This window comes from Triplophysa dalaica, chromosome 4, assembly GCF_015846415.1.
Source record: "Triplophysa dalaica isolate WHDGS20190420 chromosome 4, ASM1584641v1, whole genome shotgun sequence".
In the NCBI taxonomy this organism is placed as follows: Eukaryota; Metazoa; Chordata; class Actinopteri; order Cypriniformes; family Nemacheilidae; genus Triplophysa; species Triplophysa dalaica.
In genome coordinates, this window is record NC_079545.1 from 26,435,032 (window position 1) to 26,447,544 (window position 12,513).

General features: G+C 39.3%; 1 protein-coding gene across 7 annotated transcripts in view; it reads left to right on the plus strand.

Moving 5' to 3' along the window:
* Positions 1-12,513, plus strand: part of kank1a (KN motif and ankyrin repeat domains 1a) — a 42,776-nt gene extending 30,263 nt beyond the window's left edge. For 4 of the 7 annotated variants that reach the window (XM_056745748.1, XM_056745746.1, XM_056745747.1 and 1 more), the window contains 10 exons: positions 53-2,686; positions 4,670-4,813; positions 6,268-6,364; positions 6,460-6,645; positions 7,597-7,684; positions 8,144-8,363; positions 9,708-9,850; positions 10,172-10,372; positions 11,144-11,242; positions 11,496-12,513. In XM_056745748.1, the coding sequence (XP_056601726.1) occupies positions 53-2,686; positions 4,670-4,813; positions 6,268-6,364; positions 6,460-6,645; positions 7,597-7,684; positions 8,144-8,363; positions 9,708-9,850; positions 10,172-10,372; positions 11,144-11,242; positions 11,496-11,555 (3,872 nt within the window). In that variant the 3' untranslated portion in view covers positions 11,556-12,513. The remainder of the gene's footprint in view (positions 1-52; positions 2,687-4,669; positions 4,814-6,267; positions 6,365-6,459; positions 6,646-7,596; positions 7,685-8,143; positions 8,364-9,707; positions 9,851-10,171; positions 10,373-11,143; positions 11,243-11,495) is intronic. The other 3 variants (XM_056745749.1, XM_056745750.1, XM_056745751.1) reach the window with 3 other exon arrangements.

The following is a 12,513-nucleotide window of genomic DNA, read 5'->3' on the forward strand; positions in this document are numbered from 1 at the left end:
GCTATGTACTGTGTGCTATTATTAAACTAATGCCTCCTTTTGTTGCTTCCAGCAGAAAAAGATGATGATGATAAGGACCCGTACTCTCTGGAAACCCCATATGGTTATCAGCTAGACTTGGACTTTCTTAAGTATGTGGATGACATTGAGAGGGGCAACACCATCAAGAAGCTAAACATCCAGAGAAAGCCAAAAGTGGTCCGGTCTGTCCCGCAGCCACAGAGCAGTTGCAGTGGCCAGACTGACTGGACTTCGACTGACTCCTTGTCCTCCTCCAACAGCGATGAGAGCAAACAGTCACCCATCTACTTCACACCTCGGACCCAGGTAGCCCCCCCTGGCCACACTGTAGAAATCCATGAAGCCCCGCAAGCCGTTTTGAACATCCCTGAGACCAAGCAGCTACTACCACCACCGTCTCCCCGCCTCCTTCGCCATAATCCCCAGGTGGAGAAAACGCTAATGGAGACTCGAAGACGCCTAGAGCAGGAACGCCTCCTCATGCAGCCACCAGTCAGCGAGCCGCCCCGTAGGCGACTGGCCAGCTTCGGAGGGATGGGCTCTTCCAGCTCCCTGTCTTCTTACAGTGGCTCATATGGGCCAAGTCAGTTTTCACCCAGCTCTAATTCTCTGCAACATAACGGACATCTGGGCAATGGTGAGTATAACCTCTACTTAACATCATCCATGGGCAGTTCAATCCGCCACAGCCCCCTCAGCTCGGGCATGACCACACCGGTGACCAATGTTAGTCCCCTGCACCTCCAGCACATTCGAGAACAGATGGTAGTGGCTCTAAAGCGGCTTAAAGAACTTGAGGGGCAAGTAAAGACCATCCCAATCCTTCAAGTCAAGATCTCAGTCTTGCAAGAGGAGAAGAGACAACTGGTGTCCCAAATGAAGAACTCAAAGCTTGCTGGACAGGGTTTGGGTGGAGGTTTTAGGAAGCGCTCCTACAGCGTCGGCAGTGCTGATCAGTATGAGCCACTAAGTCAGCTTCCAGCAGGTTCTGAGCTCCACATCAATGAGATGGATAACACTGAGCAGAGCTCTCAAAGTCTACAAGAGTTCAGACAACTGACAGCTGAAGTGGAGGCTTTAGAGAAGAAAATCCAGGATAATAGTGAGGATTTGAAACACAATTTACACCAAACAGCGCAAAAAACGAAGCAAAACGTGCAGCAGTGGAGTCGTGAGAGCAAGTCCATTGGCGTCGGAGCCGACGAAAACATGAACAACGTGGTCGTATATCATAGGTCACCAGAGCGAAGCAGAGATGTGGCTGTGGGTACAGAGCAGGACGTGAGGAGCGCAGGAGTTGGGGTGACTGAAGCCATGCTGGGCATGAGTAGTGAAGTAGAAGCAGAGATCGAGATGCAGCACCAGACCATCGAAGCCCTAAAAGAAAAGATCTACAGATTGGAAGTTCAGCTTAAGGAGACCACCCACGAAATGGAGATGGGAAAACTAAAGCTTCAGCTTCAAGTGGCTGGGTCAAGAAAAAAGGCTGATAAAGGTTTGATGGCCAAGCCGGAAATGTACAGCACTTCAGTGGAAGCCAGAGTGTCTACGCAGAGCCAAGGTGTGGGCAACCATGTTGAGTTTAGCGACGCAAGTGTAAATCACGTCCCACAAATGAATGTAGTGGGCATCACATGCAAGATGTATGTAGATGTAAAGAATGTCGCTGTGGGTCCAGAGTTGCCGATGGAGCGGTGGGTTGTACAAGAACGTCCCGAGGTGAAAGATCAATATGTTGGCAGCCAGGTTGAGATGTGCGATCAAAGAGTAGGAGTGGAAGTAAGTGTATGTGAAGTGGGGATCAACACGGAGTTAACTTCTGAAGGTTTAGGACTTTGCAAAGCAGAGGCCGAACAGGTCAATGATTTCAGGTCTATTGGATGTGGAGATTGTTCAGTGGATGTGTCGGTCAAGCCTATCATGGAGGTGGTAACCCAGAGTTCAGCAACCGATGAAGTTCAAAAAACTGACTTTGGAGTCATGGTCTTACCTACATGTGCATCTCAATACACAAACACAGAAATTGAAAAAACAAACAAGTTAACCAGTACAGAAAATATATTCCTGACTGATTCCTGCACAACCACAGTATCATATTCAAAAGACAAACAAATAAGCACGGAACCAGTGGAGACTCGTACAATTGCCGTCGGAGATGGTCTCGTAAAAGACTTGCAGACCACAATTAAAACGCGCTCCGTTTCAGTAGGAACCGCAGCTTCGGAAGAGGGTGTGCTTGACAGGATGTTATCTTGCAGATCCAAGGAGACTGGGGTTGGTCACACAAGCATACACGAGAACTTCTTAGTTGGTCTGAAGACAAGGAACATTGCCTGTGGACCCTCTCAGAATCCTGCCCAGACCCAAGTTGAAATAGTTCCTTTGGAGTCCATCCAGTCACAGGCTGGGCAAGGTGTTGGACTCGATCACTATATAGAAAGAGTGCAAAAGCTGTTGCAGGAACAGCAGACGTTGCTCGCCCAGAACTACACTGAGCTAGCAGATGCATTTGGCCCACCTCAGCAATCCCAGTTTAGCTCCATAAACAGTGAGCTTGTTACTACACTATCATCCATCAATTCTGTTATGAAGTATGGAAGTGTTGAAGATCTCTGCGGCACGGATCTTCTGAAGCCACAAGGAGACTCGGGCAGTGTAGTCAAAGGTTAGTTGTGTAATCTCAAATGTTCCAATGCTGTGTTTTAGCAATTGGCATTTTCTATGATATACTAGCTTTCTTAAATGGATAGTTCACCCAGAAGTAAATTGTTGTCATCATTGTTCACCCTTATGTATTTCAAAATCTTTGTATGACTCTTTCTTTTGTGGAACATGAGGTTAGTTTGAGAAATTAACTTTGATTTTGTGTCTGTAGACTGGAAGTTTATGGGGGGGCTGTGTTGTTTGGGTACCGACATTCTCAAAATATCTTCTTTTGTGTTCTGGTGACAAAAGAAAGTCATACAGATTTAAAATATCACATGAGGGTGAATAAATGATGGGATGAACTATCCTATTAACCTAGCTTCATTATCTAATAATGTTGTAAAACCAACATATGATGCTGCTTTATTGTTTCCCTATTAAAACCTCAAACTATGATAGCATCCATTAGGTAGGGAGAAAATAGCAGGAATGTTTAAAATCAACCTTTTGACCTAAACTACTGCAATGCTTCTGATCTCTATATTTACACATAAAATGTCTGTTCATGCAGGGTTTGGTGAAGAATAGTGAAGACATGGGGTACACAGTGTTTGTGTCTGTAGTAATGCCTGACACGATCTGACAGGGTAATGTTTTCTCTGACCCTGAAAAAATGCATGGGGGCTTTGGATGTAATCCAACAATGAGCTCATTTTTTTGGAAGGCAGCAGCTTGTGCTAAATGACTAGTTGTTGTCTTTGCCGATGCTGATTCATAAGTCCTCAGTGTTATGTAATGGACAAAAGCTTTGTGTAAACACTTTCTATAAGATCAGCCTCCTGGAAAAGATCTACACTCTAAAAAGTAATACATGTGGCTCAGTAAATTATACAAAAATAATTTTTAAAAGTCATTTAACTGATTTTTTTCAGTGGGACATTTAAAAAAATATATAAAAATTCCAACAGGTGATTTCTCGAAAATCTATTTATGGTGTTTAAGTTTATTAAATGAAAACACAAGTATTTAATTGACTAATAAAAATTTTAATCTACACTTTTTGGTGAATTCTAATAGAAATATTTGAGTTTCTTAGATTTACTTATTTTTACTTATATTTGCGCAATATAAACAGTATATTTAATTGATTTCACAGCTTCATTGTGAAAATCACATCATTTGTTTCATGTAAAATAACCGTAACATTTTTTTACAGATTTTAATTAATTATAAATGAATGTATACTGATTGAATTCCCCAAGTTTCTCATGTTTTTTTAGTGTGTGCTATTTTGTAATGAGCCTTGAATTAACATGTCTATGAAATGCTATGAAGTTTGAAGAACCATTTGCTGATACTCTGTAGAAGAAGTGTGCGAGAGTTTATACACGCACATGAGGTGATTGTGGTAGATGGTCACTCAAATCTGCTGCCAAGAGTTTAGTGTTTCCATATTTACTAAAAAATGAATTGGCGCTAGAATAAACTCCTCCAATATTCTCCTTATTTGAAAGTCTTTTTACCAAGCAAAGCCCATCTGATATCAAGAATTTGAATTATTTTCCATATCACATTTAATCTAATCCCAAACAGTGCCTTGCAGACGCATTTTTTTTTTCTTCCGCACCCACAAAACAAACCGGATGTTAACTTAATTTTTTTAACAGAATCATACATGCATTGACTATTGCAACTAAATCCGACACTCTACGCCAACTTGTGAAAACCTTTGGCTTCAGACAGTCAAGTCTACTATACATGTGTTAACATGACTAGTACAATTATAAACAGAGGACAGATGCGAAATTGTGTATAGCAAAAGCAATACACTGATGTATCCAGACTCAGAGTGCATGATATGATCATAAAACTTCAAAGCTGTGGTGCTCCCAAGGACACGGGTTCAAATCCGGCCTATTTGTTTTTCATTTTTAAATTCAATTGATAAATCTAACATGTGCACTTAAATAAGCTGATCGTATTCTGTATCATATTCCCCCAGAAACACAGCAGGTTAGTGATGTCAGTTCCCACTTGAGTAGTGTAAAGACGGAGGTTACACGGATACAAAGTGTGTGTACAGAAGATACACTGAGTACTGCACAGAAGAGCCGCATGGACCAGCAGATGTCAACAGCGTTGCATGGTATGCCCAGTTGATCTATCACTGTCTATCTATTATCAACTATATATAGAGTACATAATGGAGTCTATTTAAGCCAATATATTTCAAAATCATATTTTTCGTGAAATGTTTTACCTAAAAAGTGTGTATGTGTGTAAGAAAGTATTTCCTTTCAACTACCTGGTAATTCTGGTGAACAGGATACTTAAGGTCTACATGTTATTGTTTAGTTGACTTTAGGTGAGACTTTTTCCGAAGTGACATTGCAAGCTCGTTTTTCATCTTGAAAACTAACCTCATGAAACTGCTCTCGTGTGGCTGTCTCGGGTGAACATGTAACAGATTACTGGCTGCAAGGCACATACTTCTTGCTCTCACCTGTCAAAATAAGGAAAACGTGGATAATGACTGCTTTTTAACACATACACCTTTAGAGAAGCAGAGCGTCAGAGAGAGCGCGTCAATCGGAAGGGCATGTTCTGGCAGTTCTCAGAATTGTTCTTTTTCAGTCTCTGTGGAGAGGGGCGTCGATCGTCTTTGGTATTTGGCAGAGCGAAGCCTGTACTTAACATGTTTGGCATAGCTTTAGGCTATGGGATGAGTTTCTTTTTGCTTCACAGTTTCAAAGACTTTTAGCGGTTCTCAAAGTTTCTACTGTTAAAACAACAAAAACAGGCTTTCGATATGTCTAACACGTATGAATTCTTGTAACCAGCTGTAGCTTATGGTCTTGATTTGTTTCTGGCTAATGTGGTTGAAGCTTGATCATTTTCCACAACAGCACTTAGTCTCCATTTCGTAATGAATCATGATGTCAGGTCTGTGTTGCTCTCAGTTTTGAGTGCCTGTTGACTGTCACCACTTTGAGATTGTGGCAAAGTATAACTAAATTTTTTGTATTTTTATTAATATTGCATACATAATATGATACATATCATATGTAATAAATATTTTTAAATTGCTATATAATAAAAAAAATCTTAACTAATCTTGTAATTTCAGTGCATTCAAATTATGTAAATTAATTTCTGAGGCACGATTTAAATTTTTCGTTTAGCGTAAGTTTTTCCAATAATTTTTGGCCAATATATTATTTGATTTCAATAAAAAGAAACATTTTCAAAGTTTTAATTTGCTTAAACTTAAATCACCTTGATTTGCAGAGTGTGAAAGATCTTCTTGGTTTCATACAAGAACACAATTTAGATTTCAAGTCATGCTTGGATAACAAAGATCAGGTTTTGCACAAACGTGTATGAGTGCATGCATCCATAAGTAAAGGAACACATTACCAATTATTGACATTTCTTTATTTAGCTTTTATATTAAATAATTTTTCTCATATAATTTGAAAAGGTAAAATGTTTTAATCATTTTAAGAATGCACTCTAGAAGCATTTGTAAAATTAGACCCAGACTTGAACCCTTCTTGTATATAATCTTCTTGATGTGTATCCATTTCTCTTTTCTACCAGGAAGTCAAAGCACCCTGAAGTCCATTATGAAGAAGGATGGTCAGCAGGGACCTAATGGAACGAAAAAGAACCTGCAGTTTGTTGGTGTAAATGGAGGGTAGGTTCAAGAAAACAATGAAGTGCATAATATTATCATGGAACGGTTTAAAAAGTATTGCATAGCTTCATCTCCACAAATATGTCCATCTGAAGGTATGAGACGACATCAAGCGATGAGTCCAGCTCAGAAGAGAGCAGCTCCTCTGGCTCAGAGGATGAAGGGGAGGAGAAGGACATGACGGGAGACATGAGAGAGAGAAGGAAAGAGGAATTTAGAAATAAAGAAGCAGTGGATGAAGACCGGGACAAGGAGGACTTGGGCAAAGAGAAACGGCAGAGGCAAGTAGTTTATTTCTGTAATTCTGTTTTTACACATTACTACCTTCACTTGTGTTGTTCTGTTTAATTGACCGTATGTGTCATTTGTTGATAACTGACTTTCCACAATGTGCATTCTGGTTTAACACTCTTATTTGCAGTCTAATGATTGAAAAAAAATGCTGCTTGACTCATGCATCTGCATTAGTGAGAAAAAAATGTCTGGAAATACTCTGTGGCAGTTATGAGCATCCAGGGATGTAATTTGCTCCAAAACGTCAGATGTTTCTGTAACCATTTGACTTTTTTTTTCTTATTTGTCCCTCAAACACTGAAACGATTGTTTGCACTACATGCAGGGTTTGTTTGACCGTACAATGCATCTTTACTGTACTATACACTGTACCATTTCTTCACAACCCCGGTTAAAAAGTACTAACTCTCCTTCGAAATTACAAGTGTGAATCGCTCCTATACCTGCGATTAAAAACAACAAAAATGCATATTGCGTTTTCCATCTAGTAGAATATTGAAAACCACAAAATATAACTTAATAGGGTTATGTGTGTACGGCTTTGTGTGCTACTGCATGTGGTTCTTTTTAAAAGATGTCATAACTAAATAGAATCTGTGTGATGTGAGGAATATGTTTGGCATATGTTAATGCTAGCTCATTTCTTAAGTAATTTTATGAAGAATTTCTGTATGAAACATCTGAAGTAAATACATAAAATATGAATCTCCCTTTCTCTTATCGGGCATTTGTGTGCCACTGTTTGCATGGCGTTTGCAGACCTTTAGAGCAAAGTTTTTAAATAACACCAAATGGAGAACAGATCTTTATAAGTCCTTAAGGAGTCCTTAACCATTGTAGTGACCGATATGAATAAATGAAACACACAGGGATCTTCTAATACTGATTATTGCTAAAGATGGGTTGTCAGTGTACTGATGTGGCTTTTGTTTTCCCAGATATGAGTTGAATGAGAAGATGTTTTCTGCATGCAACATTCTGAAATCCCACCTCAACGACCCCAAGGCTTTATCTAGTAAAGATGTGGTAAGGAAATATTAATATATAAACATTTTCAGATTTTGTAAAAGTATAGTTCAATTAAAGCAGGAATCTTGATGTGATTCAAAGCAAAATAAGGTTCTGCTATATTCTGCTTCAATATGCAGAACGAGAAGGAATATTGTTGTTCTGTGGCTAACGTGGTGTAAAAGAATGTTGAATCAACTCTTATTTCTGCTGATCTCTGAACAGAGGAGCTGAAACATGCCCAGATGTGCACTGGCACGGTTAATATCAGGTCTTACCAGACAAGCAGAGTCCACACAGTATTTATTCAAAATTTTAGACAAGCCATCTCTGATGAAGGAATTCATATTAGATTAATGATCGTTCAATAACTTCATTCTGAATAATCAATTTGTCTTTAAATGTTTTTATTTTATTTGTAGTCCCAAACACGCTGAAGCCCAATGTAATACTACGCTTTTGTTTAAATCCTTCCAGAGGCCATATGTAAACACTGTGCAGCATGAGTGGTTCCGTGTGTCCAGTCAGAAGACCGCAGTGTCGGAGATGGTAGAGGACTACCTGAACACCTTCAGATCCATCTCGCCAGCCCTGCTGCAGCATGTCGTAAACATGGCGGATGGCAATGGAAACACTGCCCTCCATTACAGCGTATCTCATTCCAACTTCCACATTGTGAAGAAGCTGTTGGATGCTGGTTAGTATTCAAATCAAGGCTGTCTAGCCACATTGTTATTTGGATGGAATCTGACTTTATTAAATGCTATTCTGTGAGACTTTTTATATTGACGGAACTCAATCTAATCATTTCAGTTGTGTCCTAATCTAATTCACTTGCAGTATGTAGTCTGTTGAAAGTCTGCAAAACTTGTTAGTGATTATTGTTTTTACTAGGGGTTTGTTATAAATCATAAACTCTATTAAACGTTGCTTCGCAACTCCTCTCACACCATCTGTGATCTCTGGAGAAATATGCTGTTACTTTTTAAAGAGGTTTGGAGTACGCCAGGTAAACGGAAAAAGACTGGGCAAAGTGCCGTAGATTTACATTAAATGACTGACCGGGGTCAGATCTAAAGCTCGTGCGTAGGACCTCGTGTCAGTTTTAATTTACACTTTTGTGTCATTGTCCGCTTCGACAGGCCATAACCACCAGGCGTCAGTGTCCACGCAGGTGTTGCATGTGTAACCAAGAAAAGAGCCGGATAAGAGGCGGCACGTTTGAGACGCATTAGCAGTGATAGCGACAAGTAAAACGTCACGTTTGTTGCAGCTTGAGATGTTGATTACAGAAGAACAAATAATTTACTTGGATACATCATTCGGAAATGCGTTTGAGTAAACGCTATCGCAGAGTTTTTTGATCTGTTCAAACAGACCAATCACATCAGTTTTGGTCCGCGTAGAGTTGAAGGTTCACGTCAGGCTATGGCGTAGGGTACGCTACTCTCTATAGGCTACAGCGAGTATACACTGAGCTTAAGGCTATAATATAACCGAGACTTGAGGGTGGATACTTTTCACTTGGGCCGTCTTCCCTAAACCTAGCAATGTCATAACAATAAGTTGAATATGTTTTTGTGCTGATATTGGTGTGTATTATGTCTCTAACTATTTATAATTCTCAGCAATATACCTATACATATATATATAAGCTACTGGCTTATCCTCCAGCTATGAAAAAAACACACCACTGCTCTAAAAAGGCCTCAATGAATAACGTATGATGATGTGTCTGCACTCCTGGAAAATAAAAGCCCATTATTCCAGCGCCTTTGTGCTCCTCTACTATATGACATTCATGGAGCTGTCTCCATTGTCTCTATTGTATGCTTCTCTTCTCAGTCCCTCTGGCCATCTTGGCCCTATTGCCGGTCGCTGAACACTTCTTTCGTGTTTGGCTTCTTTTTCAACCTGTGACTTGGGAGTCTGAATAGCCTGCATGTCCCCTTAAGTTCAATCAAGAGACGACCTCTCTCTGAATGCTGAAAGGGTGGACTCAGCAGGACATTTAATTCTCCGGTTCTGTGTTTTCTCTCAGATGTCTGCAATGTCAATCAGCAGAACAAGGCAGGCTATACTCCCATCATGTTGGCAGCACTTGCAGCTGTGGAGGCGACAGAGGACATGAGGGTCGTTGAAGAGCTATTCAGCAAAGGAGATGTCAATGCAAAGGCCAGCCAGGTCAGATCATAGGATCATAAGAATATACTTAAAGGGGAAGTGTAAATGTTGTTATCGTTTACTTATTTTTATTTGAACTTGAAGCACAAAATGTAAATCTCTTTTTTTGTTGTTATCTGAAAAAATGACAGAAAAAAAAAATATATATATATTAAAAACCTATTTATTTAAACTGCATTTGTTTTGAATTAAATATGCTGTATCATTGTATATTTTGTTCCCAAATTGTTTTCCTCGAAATACTTAACAACCTTCCTGGTTGGTCCATTGCTTTTGTAATAGTGTGTGTCTTAACTGATGTCATTGACCGTGTGATTTCAGGCTGGTCAGACGGGTCTGATGCTGGCTGTCAGTCATGGCAGAATGGATATGGTAAAGGCTCTTCTTGCCTGCGGGGCAGACGTCAACATCCAGGATGACGAGGGATCCACTGCTCTCATGTGCGCTAGTGAACACGGTCACGTCGAAATAGTCAAACTGCTGCTCGCTCAGCCGGGCTGTGATGCCACGCTTAGCGATAATGTAAGTGAGCAGATGTCAAGGGACAATTCGGCCCAAAAAATGAAAATTCTGTCATCATTTACTCACCCTCAGGTTGTTCCAAACCTTTACAAATGTCTTTGATGATTAATTTGATATTTTTTTCTTTAGTAATTAAAAAATAATATTTGGAAGAATTTTAGTAACCAAACAGATCTCACTGACTCCCATAGTTTTTATTTTCCCTACTGTGGCAGTAAAGGGGGGGTGGGATCTGTTTGGTGTATAAACATTCTTCCTAATATCTTTTTATGTTTATCAAAACAAAGAAATGTATACGGGTTTGGAACAACCTGAGGGTGAGTAAATGATGAAAGAATTTTCATTTTTGGGGCGACTTGTCCGTTTAAGGCCCATGGTGTCCAAACCCAGTTTTGAAAGATTATTAAAGCTGATGTTGTGCATCCAAAACTCATGCTGTTAATATTTTTAATTGATGAAAATTTATTAGTTTCCAATTTAGTATTTATATGCAATCTTATGACCTCTGGTGGATGAAATTAGTGAATTTCACATGCTCCATTTTGTTTGGATGCAGTATTCGTTATCAAAGCGGTTTAGGTTGGTACTCTACTGGTACTCACAACCAGGTGGCTTCGTAGGTACCACTAGGGGTCTGTAGACAACCTGATCTTTTTGGGTTCAAAAAATATACAGTATGTTATGTATAGACTTTGTTGTTGCTCACAGTAGACATTACAAAATTAGTATGAACAGACAAATAAGGCTAATCCTATATTTTCGTGTCTCTAGGATGAAAGCAATGCCCTGTCGATCGCTCTGGAAGCTGGACATAAGGATATAGCAGTGTTGCTGTATGCCCATATGAACTTCTCCAAAGCTCAGTCACCAGTGAGTGTCCTCACTTTTATATTCACCTTTATACGCATCCTTTGACGTATCACTTGTACATTGTTTATTATAGATAAACTTCTTTTGTTAGTGTGATTTTGGATGGATCTAAACTAAAGTTATGTGAAAGCATTAATTTCTTTACTAGTGTAATTCAGTTTAAGGGCCTGAGAGACAAAGGCATCCTTTAATGGAGTTAACCAAATGATTTGGCCCTCTATGTTGTAACTCATTGTCTGTTATCTGTTCACAGGGTACTCCTCGGTTAGGGAGGAAGACTTCACCCAGTCCTACAAGGAGGGGCAATGTTTGATTCGAAAGCGTCTACCCCACCCCTGTCTAAGCTGCTACTTTTTCAGGTTATACCATGCCTACCATTTTCATCAGCTAGAAACCAAATCAATAGTTAAAGGACTTTGGAAACCTCAGCGAATGGATAGTAGGCAGTTATACTGAGCACTTTTTTCCCTTCTTTGCCTTTTAGAATATAATACAAATGGACACGCTAACTAAGAGTCAGTCTCTTCAAGACCTCAAACCTGTACTCACCCTGAATGTATTCACAAGTATTCAGTATCCCTGAAATCACCAGCATGTGACAGCATAATGTCAGAGCCAGACATCACCTGGAACATGGCTATAGAGCTGCCTTACTTCAGATTATTGTCCTCGTATAAATGTTAAGATTTATAATATATGAATTTATCTATGTATTCTTCTTTTTTTAAGAGGTCTTATCCACAGTTCTGTTTAGTGTTTTTCTTCTCTTTTTCAAAAGAATCCATAATTTATAATTCCAAGATGTGGCCAATGTTCTCTAACAATGAGCTTTATTTTTTAACCATGTATATGCTGCCCAATATTTTCAGCCTTTAGAGCTTACATCTTTTCTCCATTATCCAACTTCCAACACATATGTCCAGTAGGTATTAAAGGTTGAAATACAGCGTCTTTCAACATATTATTATAAAGATACGATTTTCTAGATTGGATATGGTAATGACTTTTATACATGCCCTCTATTTAAAAATCGCAGTATTTAGGACGTTTCAGAGTTGATTTGTAACATGAAGTTATATATTTACAAATTAAACGTTTTTATGCAAATAATTGTACTTTTGTATATGATGTATGTTTGCTATATGTGGAAGCGATAGGTTCGATTTGCCCTAATGTAAGAAGCTATGTCTTAGATGTAACGTGGTATGTTATGCAGTATAGTCACAATCAGAACTGCATCTCGACCGACTATAATAAAGTACTAAATATGA